This window comes from Stegodyphus dumicola, chromosome 2 (assembly GCF_044657685.1).
Source record: "Stegodyphus dumicola isolate Sdum_Otavi_A_Nest chromosome 2, ASM4465768v1".
NCBI lineage: Eukaryota > Metazoa > Arthropoda > Arachnida > Araneae > Eresidae > Stegodyphus > Stegodyphus dumicola.
In genome coordinates, this window is record NC_140769.1 from 174,027,451 (window position 1) to 174,040,308 (window position 12,858).

A 12,858-nucleotide genomic window follows, 5' to 3' on the forward strand; every position below is an offset into this window, starting at 1 on the left:
GCCTTTTTAATTCCCCTAATAAAAATTTGCCTATATTCTTCCACCATAGCGAGGCCTGTCCTCTTAGTGCAGATGTGGCGATGGCAACTTTTTCTCTTTCAGGCACAGGGTAGAGCTGGAAGTGATTTTCGAGGCCTTCTAGAAATATCGCCACCGAATTTTTTTCGTCGAAATTGACGTTTGGCTTGATTCACGCTCTTATCGTCTGGACCAGGTATCCAAATCCTTCCAATTGGCTTGCCCTTTCTTGTTGTTGTCCAGAAGCTTCCATCCAGTTTTCGGCCGTTTCAGTTCGACAAGTGTTCGGGTGCCAATGTAATGTTGCGCGCTTCCAACCTGCACGCAACAATAGTGGTGACTGCTATGAACTTGAAAGTATACAAAGTCTTGAGAAGGGTTTAAATCCCTTTTTATTCAACTTTAGAAATTACAGATGCGTGCTCTTGACGCTCACAAACTACGCCGACCCGGCGGTAAAATAAAAATAAGAAACTAAAAAATGAATAATAACAAGTGACTACCTACGAGGCTCTCTAAAACGTAACTAACCTAACCGTGTTCTAAAATACCGCTGATAATTCAGCAAACTTCTGAATATTACGTTGAAAGATTTTACTATCTGCTGAGGCAAGCACACAGGCCGAAACGCGTGGTTCTTCAAATTCTATCTAGCCACCTCCCCGCTCGTGAAGCAAGAAGCACACCTTCGAACTCGTTTCCTTTCTATTTAACTCAGAATACTTCCGCTGACTATTTTGAATAATTTGCGCGTTCTACTAAAATTTACATACTCTGGCATTGGCAATTCCAGGGGAAAGTAAGGCTTGACAGGAAAGATAGTTTAAACTTAAAATAAATGTTAGTTAAAATAAATATAAATCCTACAAAACTAACAAAGAAAATGCTAGAAATAATGATTTTCACATTATATACAATAACTACAGTAATTACGCTATTTACAAATCTTTTAACTGATAGTCATCCAACATCTACCGTCTTTTAAGGTTTAGGAATAAATTTTTCATATCCCTATCTGCCAAATGATTTAGATTGGCAGCCTATAATTAACTTTCTGCAATTTCAGGATCTTCCCGCTAGACCAGTACTTTCGAGAACATTCTGGCATGTTATATAACCTCTAGTGTAAATACTGAGTTCGCACCATTTTTTCGTCAAGACTGCTTTCTCCTACCGCTGCTACAAGACCTTGCTGCTACTCATCCCATCTTTTTCTTCCCTTTATTAGAACAGTTATGACGTAGAAAGTCTAAATTTAATCTTAATTAGTTTAAATCACTATTGAATATGTAAAAGGGAAAATGGTCTGCAGTGAGAATTTAATAAAGATGTGGAATCTGAAGAAGTTAAATCCTTCTTTGTCGTCATTTTGAAGCCTTCTGCTCAGCCACTACAACACCTGGCCTGTGATGTATTTATATCGTCAAGCTTTGCCATTCCTGTGCCTGCCTGCCAAAATATTACAGTATATTTATCAGCCTGTAGGATCTTCATTGTGCCTGGGAAAAGCTCCCTGGATTTATTTCTAAATTCGATGTGTGTCAAGGCGGAGAGTTTCTAACTTTCGTTACTATGCCGTAAAGTGGGCCAAGGACAGTTATTCGGACAATACTTTCGTTGTTGCGACACTTATTAAGTGTATGTGTTCGTAAAGGGAAGCAAATTGGATATAAACTAATAAAGCCTGATTTCGAATCAAAACATTGATCATTCTCAGACAGAATCCGCTTCGTACTGTGCTTAAAGAGTTTTTTCTTTCGGCTAGTTTTTTTTCGATGCTTTAAAAATTTTGCATGAAAAATTGTCCTTTTGTCCATTGATTCCATCATAATTGTGTTGTGGATTATGCTTACGCTCTCAAAAACGAAAATGTCAACAAATAACGATGAAACAAATAAGGTCAATATGGATAAGCTCAATTGTCCTGTTTTAGATCCGCAAACTTCGGATTTTACCATAAGCCAGTATTTTTTGTTATGTGAACGAAAATGTGAAATTAGAAACATCACCGAAAACGATAAGCCAGTTTTATTCTGCGTGTGCCTGCGCGAAGAGGCACTCGCATATTTCATTCGGGAGTGTTAAAAGGACGATTGGTTAACATTAAGGAAAAAATTTAATACATACTTCTCCACAGCAGACGATTGGTTAACATTAAAGGTACAAAATAATTCTAATCCTAGTCTATGTTCATGGTAGGAGGTCTTTTTAGGCAATTTTAGGCAAAATCCACCAATCCACCTAGGTATTATCGCAGGGTATTTCAACCGAATCAGTATCAAAATTTCAGAAACGTGCTGCCGCAACAAATTCAATATCCTTATAGGTCACTTAATTATCAGCCAATTCCCTCTATAAGTTATTATAGTTATTATATTCCTAATTCGCAACAAACTATTTCGAAAAAAAAAGGGCACTTGGTTTAAGGTAAAGTATTCTAGGTAATAAGAAAATTTTGCCATTGATGCAAAAATTGAAGTAGTACAAAATAATTCTAATCCTAGACTATGTTCATGGTAGGAGGTCTTATTGTAACTGAAATAATTAAGTTGTTGTGGTATGCTAAATTATTTTTTAAAACTTATTTAAAATTAGTAATACTATTTTATTTTGTTTCTTAATTATTACTATTTTATGTTGTTTCTTAATTATTACCATGTTATGTTGTTTATAAATTAATAATACTATTTTATGTTGTTTATGTATGTTGTCTGTATTTTATTTTATAGTTGTAAATACTAATTTTATTTTGTAAATTCTAATTTATTTATTATTGTCGTTATCTTGTGTTTCCTTATTTAAATTACAATTAAATTTTAATAATTATGAAGTATAACAATTTAAGCGTATAGTAAGTAAAAGTGTTCAATTGAATAAATTTCTTCAGAGTAATTTTCTATATCAAAATAATGCAAATTCTAAACGTTTTTATAACCATGTTGAAAATGGTGAATTTGATAATGATCAAATTTAAATTGTATTAAATAACTGTAATTATATATTTGCTAAAAATAAATATGAAACAGGTTGTATTAATACGGAACCTCTAAGAGAAATTTTAACCTGAGAATTACCTATTGCTTCATACAGACCCGCTGCCAGAGATAATAGTGAAATTTAAAAGCAAATAGATGAACTCTTAAATGCTGGTATCATAAAACCTTCTTATAGTCCTTATGCTGCAGCTGTGTATCTTTACTTTATAAGAAAGCTGAACAGACAAAAATCTAGATTATGTATTGATTTTCGGAAACTTGATCAAATTACTAAAACTGCTTCTAGGTCTATTCCTAGAACTTATGCTGTATTAGATCAAGTGACAAATGCACACATTTTTTTCACATTGAACAGGCAAGACATCAGGTTATTGGCATATCAAAATAAATGAAAAAGATACTGAAAAAAGGGCATTTACTACAAATTTTGGTCTTTACGAATTTAATAGATTACCTTTCGGTTGGGAAAATTCCCCAGCTGTTTTCCAAAGAGCCCTTTGACGAATTTTAAATAAATATCAGATTCAATTTGCTTCATATTATTTTGATGATATCATAGTATTTTCCCAAATTTTTATAAACATCTTAAAATAATATTTGAAATAGGTGAAAAAGAGAATATAAAATTAAAACAGTCAAAGTGAAATTTTGCTAAAGAAAAAATAAATTTTCTAGGATATGAGGTTCAAGCAGGAGAGTATCAACTAAGTAATTCAAATATTGAAGTCGTTAAAAATTACATCCCCCCTAAATATGTTAAAAGGAATTACAAATTTTTTTAAAAAGTATTAATGTATATCACAAATTTATTCCAAATTATGCTAAAATTACAGCTCCTTCAACGAATTTACTTAAAAAAGATACTCCCTATAGGTGGACTAATAAATGCCAAGTAGCTTTTCAAAATTTAAAAGATGCATTAATTTCAAGACTTATCTTAACTTTGTTTAATCCAAAGTACCCATGTCATGTACTTGTTGATGCCTCTAAAGAAGCTGTTGGAACAGTTTTAAAACAATAATATCCAGACGGTAACCTACGTCCAATTGCTTTTCACTCTAGAATATTAAGGTCTTATGAACAAAAGTATGCAATAACTAAATAAGAGTGTTTAGCTATTATTGACGATATCCATAAATTTTATTAATATTTACATGGTAATCATTTTACTATACGTACTGGTCATGCTGCTCTAGTTTGGCTTAAAAATGTTAAACATCCTACAGATAGGTTATTCAGATGGTCTCTGATACATAAATTATCTATGTATGATTTTGATATTAAGTATAAAAAGAGGTTACCTTTAGTTTAAATTATAATTTTGATTTACATATTTTTTGTATGGCCTTATATATATTCAAAGTCGTCATGAGAAGCCCATGACGTGAAGACTTTTTACTTTTCTAACATAGTTCCTTTACTTTCTTTTTCAACTTTTTTCTGTAACTTTTAAGTACAAAATTTGAAAACTAAAATTCAACTTTATAGATTTATTACTCATATCTACAAAACAATTATTATAAACAATATGATCAGTTTTGAGGCAACATTTTGATTTTATTAAGGATTAATTGATTTTAAAATTTAATTAAAGTTTGACACTAAATTGTATTATTTATTCCCATTTTTTTACAAGAATAAGAATTTAATTTAATTTAATTTAATTAATATGCAATCTTTTTCTTTGAATAAAAATTAAAAGAAATTTCATTGAAATATTTAAAAGTTTTTCTTCTGGTTTCAAAATTACATATTACGTACAAGATATTAGACTTTTGAGCGATTACTTTTTTTTTTTAGTTTCGCCAATAAAGCCAAAATGGTAAACCTGAACTATTTCGCATCTCATGTTTAGACTAGTGTCTAATGAAAGCGATGGAATTTCTTAATTACCTTTTTAGTGTTATAAATAGGTTTTTTTCCAACTATGTTTTATGAATTCACTCACATCTTAATTCATTGGATTATCTGTTTAAAGGTAAACATTTTGATTTAAAATTTTTTCCCCAAAAAAATTTTAAAAAAAAAAAAATTTTAACTTTTATTTTTTGATTTTTCACATTTTTTTTCACTTTCGTTTTTAATTCCTTTAAAAGGGTAGAAATATCTTTATTTAAGAGTATTCTAATTATTCTAATTGGAATTTACTTTGTTTTTTTTTCTTGCTTTGGGAAAGGGCCAGAATTCTTGTGTGAATTATTATAGTTCAAATACATTGAAATGGTTCATCGGCTAGTTCTAGATACAGAAAAGCAAGGATTTTTGTAGAAGAGAGATTACAATTAATTTCAAACTCCGCCCCCCTCCCGATGAAGTGACATTGAGGTTGACTGAATTGGTCTGCTTGGAAGTTGGGTTTTGCTTGTTTGAAATATTTTGGTTGTAACATTTTAAAATTCTTAGTTGCATATATATGATTATTGGAAATTTATTAATTATGAATTTCAATTTTTGGTCTTTGTGAAATATTATTTCTAAATTCTTACTTTATGTCTTTAATGATAATTTTTCTACAGCTTAATGCGCGAAAATGCTAGGTATGTTTGTGCTTTGTTTTCAAAAAGATTTGTTTGGTAATTTGTATATAATGCAAAAAATCTACTTGCAATGTTTTCTTGAATTTAACATTAAAGCTAAAAAAAATTGCAACAAATCAAATAAGAGAGGACTTAACTACACTCTGTGAACAATTTTTCTTTGGTAATTTGCAATTATCTGCTATGTATGTTTAGGATCCAATACTTCTGGTTTCTTAAATAAAACAAAGAGTGAAAACCATGAGTGCTACTGCATCAGTCCTGAGCGATAAAATGACGGAAAGGGGAAATGATCTGTTCCAGTTGACGTTTTCTCTGCACTGCTAGATTTAATTTGCGATTTCCTAACAAAGTTTATCGCTGGATCGAATTTTCTACTGTTTTGTTTAGCATCTTGAAATCTCTAATCAGGCTTAGAATTCTCTTTAAATTAACTGGTGAAGAAGATTTTCGTTGAAAAAATTTTGATTCTTTGTTTTTGTACGAAATAAATTAAGAAGATTTGATTTCCCTCCAACTAGTATATTGCCGTAGCTGCTTCTTCTGGAATTATTTTCTTCGGGGTTCATTTCCTCAATCGTAAGGAATAAGATAACCATGTCCTGAAATTTGACAGACTGCTCGCCTTTAGCCCGTTCGGCCTGCTTTGATTTAGGAGATTCGTAATACTTTCAGCGAGATAATGTTCGTCGGCCCTGACCATCATGACCATGATTACGACCATGAGGGTCATGAATATGATTCAGCATGACCCTGCTCGACTCTGATAGGCGACCAATTGAATGTGTTGTAATTGAATGTTTTTTTTTTTTTTTTTTTTTGTTTTTTTTTTTTTTTTTTTAAGAACTATTCTAAATTTAAGACACAATAACACGCCGAATAAATACTAATTCAGAAGTCAAACAACAAAAATCAGCGTTATATTTACAAAATTTTCACAGTGCGGTTTTGCAGCTGAGGATGGTGGTTCGGTAAAACCATCGAAACTAGTCCTGTGAAAATTTTGTAAATATAACGCTGATTTTTGATGTTTGACTTCTGAATTAGTATTCTAAATTTGTCATAAAATGTATTCTATTCTAGCTTAATGTAAAACGTGTTTTATTAGATTTCCCTCCCTTCAAAATTTTACAAAGTTTCGAGATCTGGTCTCATCTGTTGGGCTAATAGTTCATTTACCCACTCCACAGTAACCCTTCTAATCATCCTTTTTCTAGTTTTCTTCTTTTTCTTCAAAAAATCTTTCTCCCTTTCTGTCCTCCTCTCTTAATAATAAACTTCTAAGTGCCCCTCTAAAGAACTATCATCAGCTTTATTCTTCTTTTGTCCTTCTTCCCTTGCTCTATTCGGTTAGTGATTGGGAGCTGTACCTGTGAAATCTTTAATGAAGTTTTCGTGCTCCCAACACTTTTACCTGCACCTGAAGGTGTTGCAGTACTCAAGTACAATCAACTGCATTTTAACAGAAAATAGAACTCTTCGGTCTCAGACAGTAATGTTAGCTGCAGTGGGTAGACAAACTCATTCGAAGCGGCAGTATTAAAAGAAACCTAAAAGAATTTATAAACTGTTTGGTGACACAGTATAACTGATTAAAAAATGCGTTACTTACTGGGTTATTTAAAATTCTCTCTTTACATTTTAATAATTATTGAACTGAGAAGACCAAAAAATGTGAAAATATGTATGCTACCTTCGTTTAAAAATTTTATTAAATATATCCTTATATCATTCAAAATTAATTTCTACTAACTATGAAATAAATGTTATACATTTTTATATCCAGTCTTTCAGAAAGTTTACTCAAAATTTACTATATTTATGCTCTGAAAATTTACTATAGTTGTTATTTAAATTTCAGTTAGAAATGGATTCTTGTCTAAGCTGGGATACGCAAACATCGCGGTGTACTACATTGGAGTCAATAGTCCAGTGGATGGTAAAATTCTAATAACCTCTCATAATCAATATGTTCTTAATTAGCTTCTTATTTTCAGCTGTTGTCTATTATGGATTAATTTCAAATTTTGTGCATATATTCTACGCAAAAAATTATATGTTCACTTTTATTATATATTCGAAAATTAGCTAATTATACGCGTTATTTTTGAAGCAGCTGATATGGTGACAATTATCCATCTGTTAAATAAGCTAATATTGTGTTCTTTGTTAATGCGAAGAAAATCTACACATGATTGTAAAAGGGAATGACATTTTATTTCGAAATAATGAAATGTTTTTATGTTTTTTATGCTTTATTTTTAAAGTTCACAATATTACGTGAAAAATTAAATTAAAGAGCACTGAACTACTGACTGTAAAAGCATTTTATTGGAAAAAATATCTAAAATCTGGGCTTAACCATCATTTTATATCGAAAAGACTCTATGTCATGTTTGAAAATAAAACACTAGGCTCCGAATAACCTCAGAAATCATTGTTTAAACTTTCTATTCTAATGATAATTCGAACTTTCAAGCAACACGTTTGTAACAAAAACGAATGGCAAATAAAATATTTATCTATGGGCTAACCGCTTCAAGTTCGTATTTACTCCTGAATCACAGTGTCCCTCTAATGCTAAGTAGCCGAGTGTTGAGACCGCTGAATACTGGGTGCTCGATTTCAAGTCTGGCTGTATAATTGGTTTTAGTGGTTTTCCGCATACGAAACCTCAAATTAAATCTAGTTTTCCTTAGAAAGTACTCTATGTACTCCTCTCTTCCTTTAGATACAACTTGTGTGCTTTGATCCTCTTTTTTGCAGATGATCAAAGATTCAAGGCGAATGTACAGGAATTGCGATCACAGCGCCCAATTCTAGTGCGCAGTTCGCAAAGCATAAAAATATTAACAGAGGCGGAAAATTTATTTATTTACTTATTTATTTATTTATTTATTTATTTTGGTTGCTGCCATTGTAATTCCATGAAGAAGTAACTAAAGATGGCATTACGACGATATCGAAGACCTTACAGACAACATGACGATTCGAACGTGGTCACATTGTAGGGTTGCGTGAAGCTGGGTAGTCATACCGAACAATAGGCCGCCACCTGCAGCGTACAGACACTTGTGAGCAAAGATGTTATCTTTATCATTTTTAACTATTCAACGCACTACAGCCACGAGTATACCTGCCGTGCTAACGTCCACCATCTCACGGCGCTTGCCCTGACGTGGTTTTACGCTCACAGAGGCCTTTTTTTATTTAAATTTCAGGTAGAAATGGAATTTTGTCTATGCTGGGAGGTTCAGAAATCGCGAAGTGCTCTATTGAAGTGGATGGTAAAATTATATTACTTCTCATAATTAATATGTTATTAATTACCTTCTTTCTTTCAGCTGTTGTCTGTTATGGACTAATTTCAAATTTTGTGCATATATTCTACGCAAAAAAATTATATGTTCACTTTTTTATGTATTCGAAAATTAGCTAATTCCACGCGTTATTTTTGAAGCAGCTGATATGGTGACAATTATCCATCTGTTAAATAAGCTAATATTGTGTTCTTTGTTAATGCGAAGAAAATCTACACATGATTGTAAAAGGGAATGACATTTTATTTCGAAATAATGAAATGCTTTTATGTTTTTTATGCTTTATTTTTAAAGTTCACAATATTATGTGAAAAATTAAATTAAAGAGCACTGAACTACAGACTGTAAAAGCATTTTATTGGAAAAAATATCTAAAATGTGGGCTTAACCATCATTTTATTTCGAAAAGAATCTATATCATGTTTGAAAATAAAACACTGGGCTCTGAATAACCTTAGAAATCACTGTTCAAACTTTCTATTCTAATGATAATTCAAGCTTCTAAACTTTTGTTTGTGGCAAGTACTTCCTTTGATAGATTTTGTGTTGCGACACGTTTGGAAGAAAAAAAGAGTTGCAAATAAAATATTTATCTATGTGTTAACCGCTTCAAGTACATATTTACTCCTGAATCACATTGTCGCCCTAATGCTAAGTGGCCGAGTGCTGGAACCGCTGAATACTGGGTGTTCGATTTCAAGCGAACAGTCTGGCTGTATAATTATTTTTAGTGGTTTTCCGCATACGTAACCTCAATTACGATCTAGTTTTCCTTAGAAAGTACACTATGTAGTACTCTCTTCCTTTAGATACAACTTGGGTGGTTTGATACACTCTTTTGTATTTTGCGATCGTGACGAAATTTTGTACGCAAAAATATCTTGATCGAACATGCAAATGATCAAAGTTTCAAGACAAATGTACAGGAATTGCGATCACAGCGCGCATTTCTAGTTTAAAGTATAAAACCAGTAACAGAGGCCGAAAAATAATCTTTTTTGTTTCTGCCACTGTAATTCCATGAAGAAGCAACTAAAGATGCCATTACGATGATATCGAAGATCTTACAGACAACTACACGACTTCGAACGTGGTCGCGTTGTAGGGTTGCCTGAAGCTGGGTCCATACCGAACAATAAGCCGCCACTGCAGAGTACAGACACTGGTGTGGAAAGATGTTACCAGCAATGGTTACTACAAGGAAATTGCCGACGAAATGAAGGTTGTAGAAAGCAGGCCAATGAGCACAAATGCGAGGAAAGATAGGATGATTCTTCGCCAGGGCCGAACCGTTCCAACGATATCATCATCGATTATTCAACACACTTAAGGCATGTATATACTTCCCGTGCTAACGCCCACCATGTCACGGCGCTTGTTCTGAGGCGGGGTTACGCTCACAGAGGCCTTTAAGACGTTTGCCTTTGACCACACAACATCGGCGGAGACGTCTGAAGTGGTGTCGCAGCCCAACATCATGGCTGCCATTAGACTTCATCACTCTTGAAGCAGATGACCACCGTGTTCGTGTCTGGAGAGAACGAGTTTCTACATTATGTGCTGTGCTGTCAGGACGTGTATTTGTCGCTCCGCCGTTTTGACTAATATCAGCGGAAGTTCTCAACGTACCGCTGTAAAATTAGTTGCTACGTGTAGCTAACATCATCAGGAGTACACTTATATAAAAATTGTGTCATTACGACATTTAGTCGTTTTTTTTAATGGAACTTCAAAGTTTTTAACACTATCATTCACGACTTGGAGCCATTTTCGCCGTGTTCCTCAACTTCGCAGCCCGTGGATACACCGACCTACGTCGTAGCAGCCGGATTTTTACATAGCCGGATAGAGGATCATCTCAGCAGTATTTTGATATAAGTTTTATCAAGATTGGATAATTGGTTGAATAATTATGCAGAAATTACTCATTTCATTTAGCGCTTTTTTCGCTCACGCTGCATTTTCGACCGTTAGGTGCCACCGTCCCCCCCCCTCGGGGTAGCGCGTTTTCGTCAAGGACATTCGCAACGGCTTTCCTTTTATGAAGTGGACACTTTATTAGCTGCCTGCTAATTGATTTCCTAATTGCTGTATCATGCTGGAATAAACGGCAATCTTCATCATCTATCTTCAGAAGCAGAAGTTTCAAATTTTGGTCGTGATCGGCCCACTGGTTCCAAAGATATAATTTTTTCGACATTTATTAACTTAGAATTTTCAAGCTGCAAAATTGCGTAGTTTGACTTCCTATTACAGTGCAGTGTTGTGTTTCAGTGTCTATGTGCCTTTGGATTACTATGGAATACCTTTATACAGATGAAGGACAGATGAACTACTGCTGCCAAGGTAAGAAAATTTGACTTTTTCCTGTATTCCAGATAGAAATATAAAAATTCAGCACCAAACGCAGTACTGTACAGAAAAACTTAGATCCTTTCCCATACGATGAGTGACACAGATTCCTCCACTTACTCGAGAGAATTTGCTTTGCAAACATTCATTACCTCGGACATAAGCTATACTGAGAAGATTGATAAACTCACTGACGAAATTAAAAAGATCGCAACTTCCTTTCGAGGTGGCAAAAATATTCTACCCCTAGGCTTGCGAAAGCAACTGATAGACACGGTTGAAGCCTTCCGAATTCTGGCTTTGGGAGTATCTGAGTATATCCCACCTCCGGATACCGTCGATAAAGCAGTCAACACATCCAGTATTTTCGCGTGTGAACTAGCAAGTCAACAGCAACACATCACAGCTGCACCTAATCTAGCGCAAAAGGCAACAGACAATCGAAAGTCCTACACAAGTGTAACGGCGCAAAAGCCTAAACACACCTTGCTGATCTACCCTAAAGACCCGTCCACAACATCCAGGAAAGTGTTAAAAGAAAAATTGACTGCTGAATTTCCGTTACCCACATTGGGAGTTCAAGTAGCAGCATTAAGATACATCCCGCAGGAAGGACTTGCAGTGGATTGCCATACAAAGGAGGACATTCACGCACTCTCGGAAAAACTGCAGACTGAAAAGGCTAAAGAATTCTTGCAAACCAAGATCCCAAGCACAAGGCTTCCCAGGGTTGCTATACACAATATCCCATTAAGCGTTACACAGGAGGAACTTAGACGAGTCATCAGTTTAGAACTCCATATTAACAAGAATAATGCCAAAATCCTGTACAGGCTCAAAGAAAGAAGTAACACAGTCAAGTGGATTGTCGAATGTAATACCGATGCTTTCCAACAACTCATGCGCTCCAGAAAACTACTCATCGGCTGGCGGGCACATCGAATCTCAGAGTACTTCAACACTAAGAGGTGCTACCGCTGTCAAGCATTTGGCCATACCCAGCAGGGATGCCAAAATAAAATCTATTGTGCATACTGCTCGGGGAATCATGCAATCAAAGACTGTCAAGCCAGACGAGCCACATGCATCAACTTTGCAGACAGTAACTACCGTAACCGAGACAATAAAGCTTGCGACCATCCAGCATATGATGTTGCCTGTCCAACATACACGAGATACATCGAACGGATCAAACGCAGCACTATCTATGAATAGTCTATCTGCTACTAATGCTAACAACAACACGCCTGTAATCCAATCTAATAATAACAATAATCATATGCAGATTCTCTCTCCACATACTATACCTCCATCAAGCAGGAACATAGGTACACTAAGCACAAGCATCATCAAATGCCTGCAAATCAATCTTCAAAGGGCTGAGGCAGCAACATCTCATGTCCTCACGCAAGTTATTTCCGACGACATAGACCTCGTAATCATGCAGGAACCATACTGTAGAGAAGGTCACGTCGCTAGCTTACCTATTGCATGGAAAATATACCAAAAGGAGTCCCCGACGGCAGATCTTGCTCCTAGAGTAGCAATTGCCTGCTGCAACCCCGCATGGACACCACAAGTCATCAAGCTGCATAGGGATTATGTCGCCATTCTAATCATTTTTGAAAATATGCA

General features: G+C 34.4%; 1 protein-coding gene across 1 annotated transcript in view; it reads left to right on the top strand.

Moving 5' to 3' along the window:
* The window catches only part of LOC118189104 (uncharacterized), a 101,406-nt gene that overhangs the window by 72,224 nt on the left and 16,324 nt on the right, over nt 1-12,858 (top strand). The window contains exon 5 of the mRNA XM_035359651.2: nt 7,413-7,490. Within this exon, the coding sequence (XP_035215542.1) occupies nt 7,413-7,490 (78 nt within the window). The remainder of the gene's footprint in view (nt 1-7,412; nt 7,491-12,858) is intronic.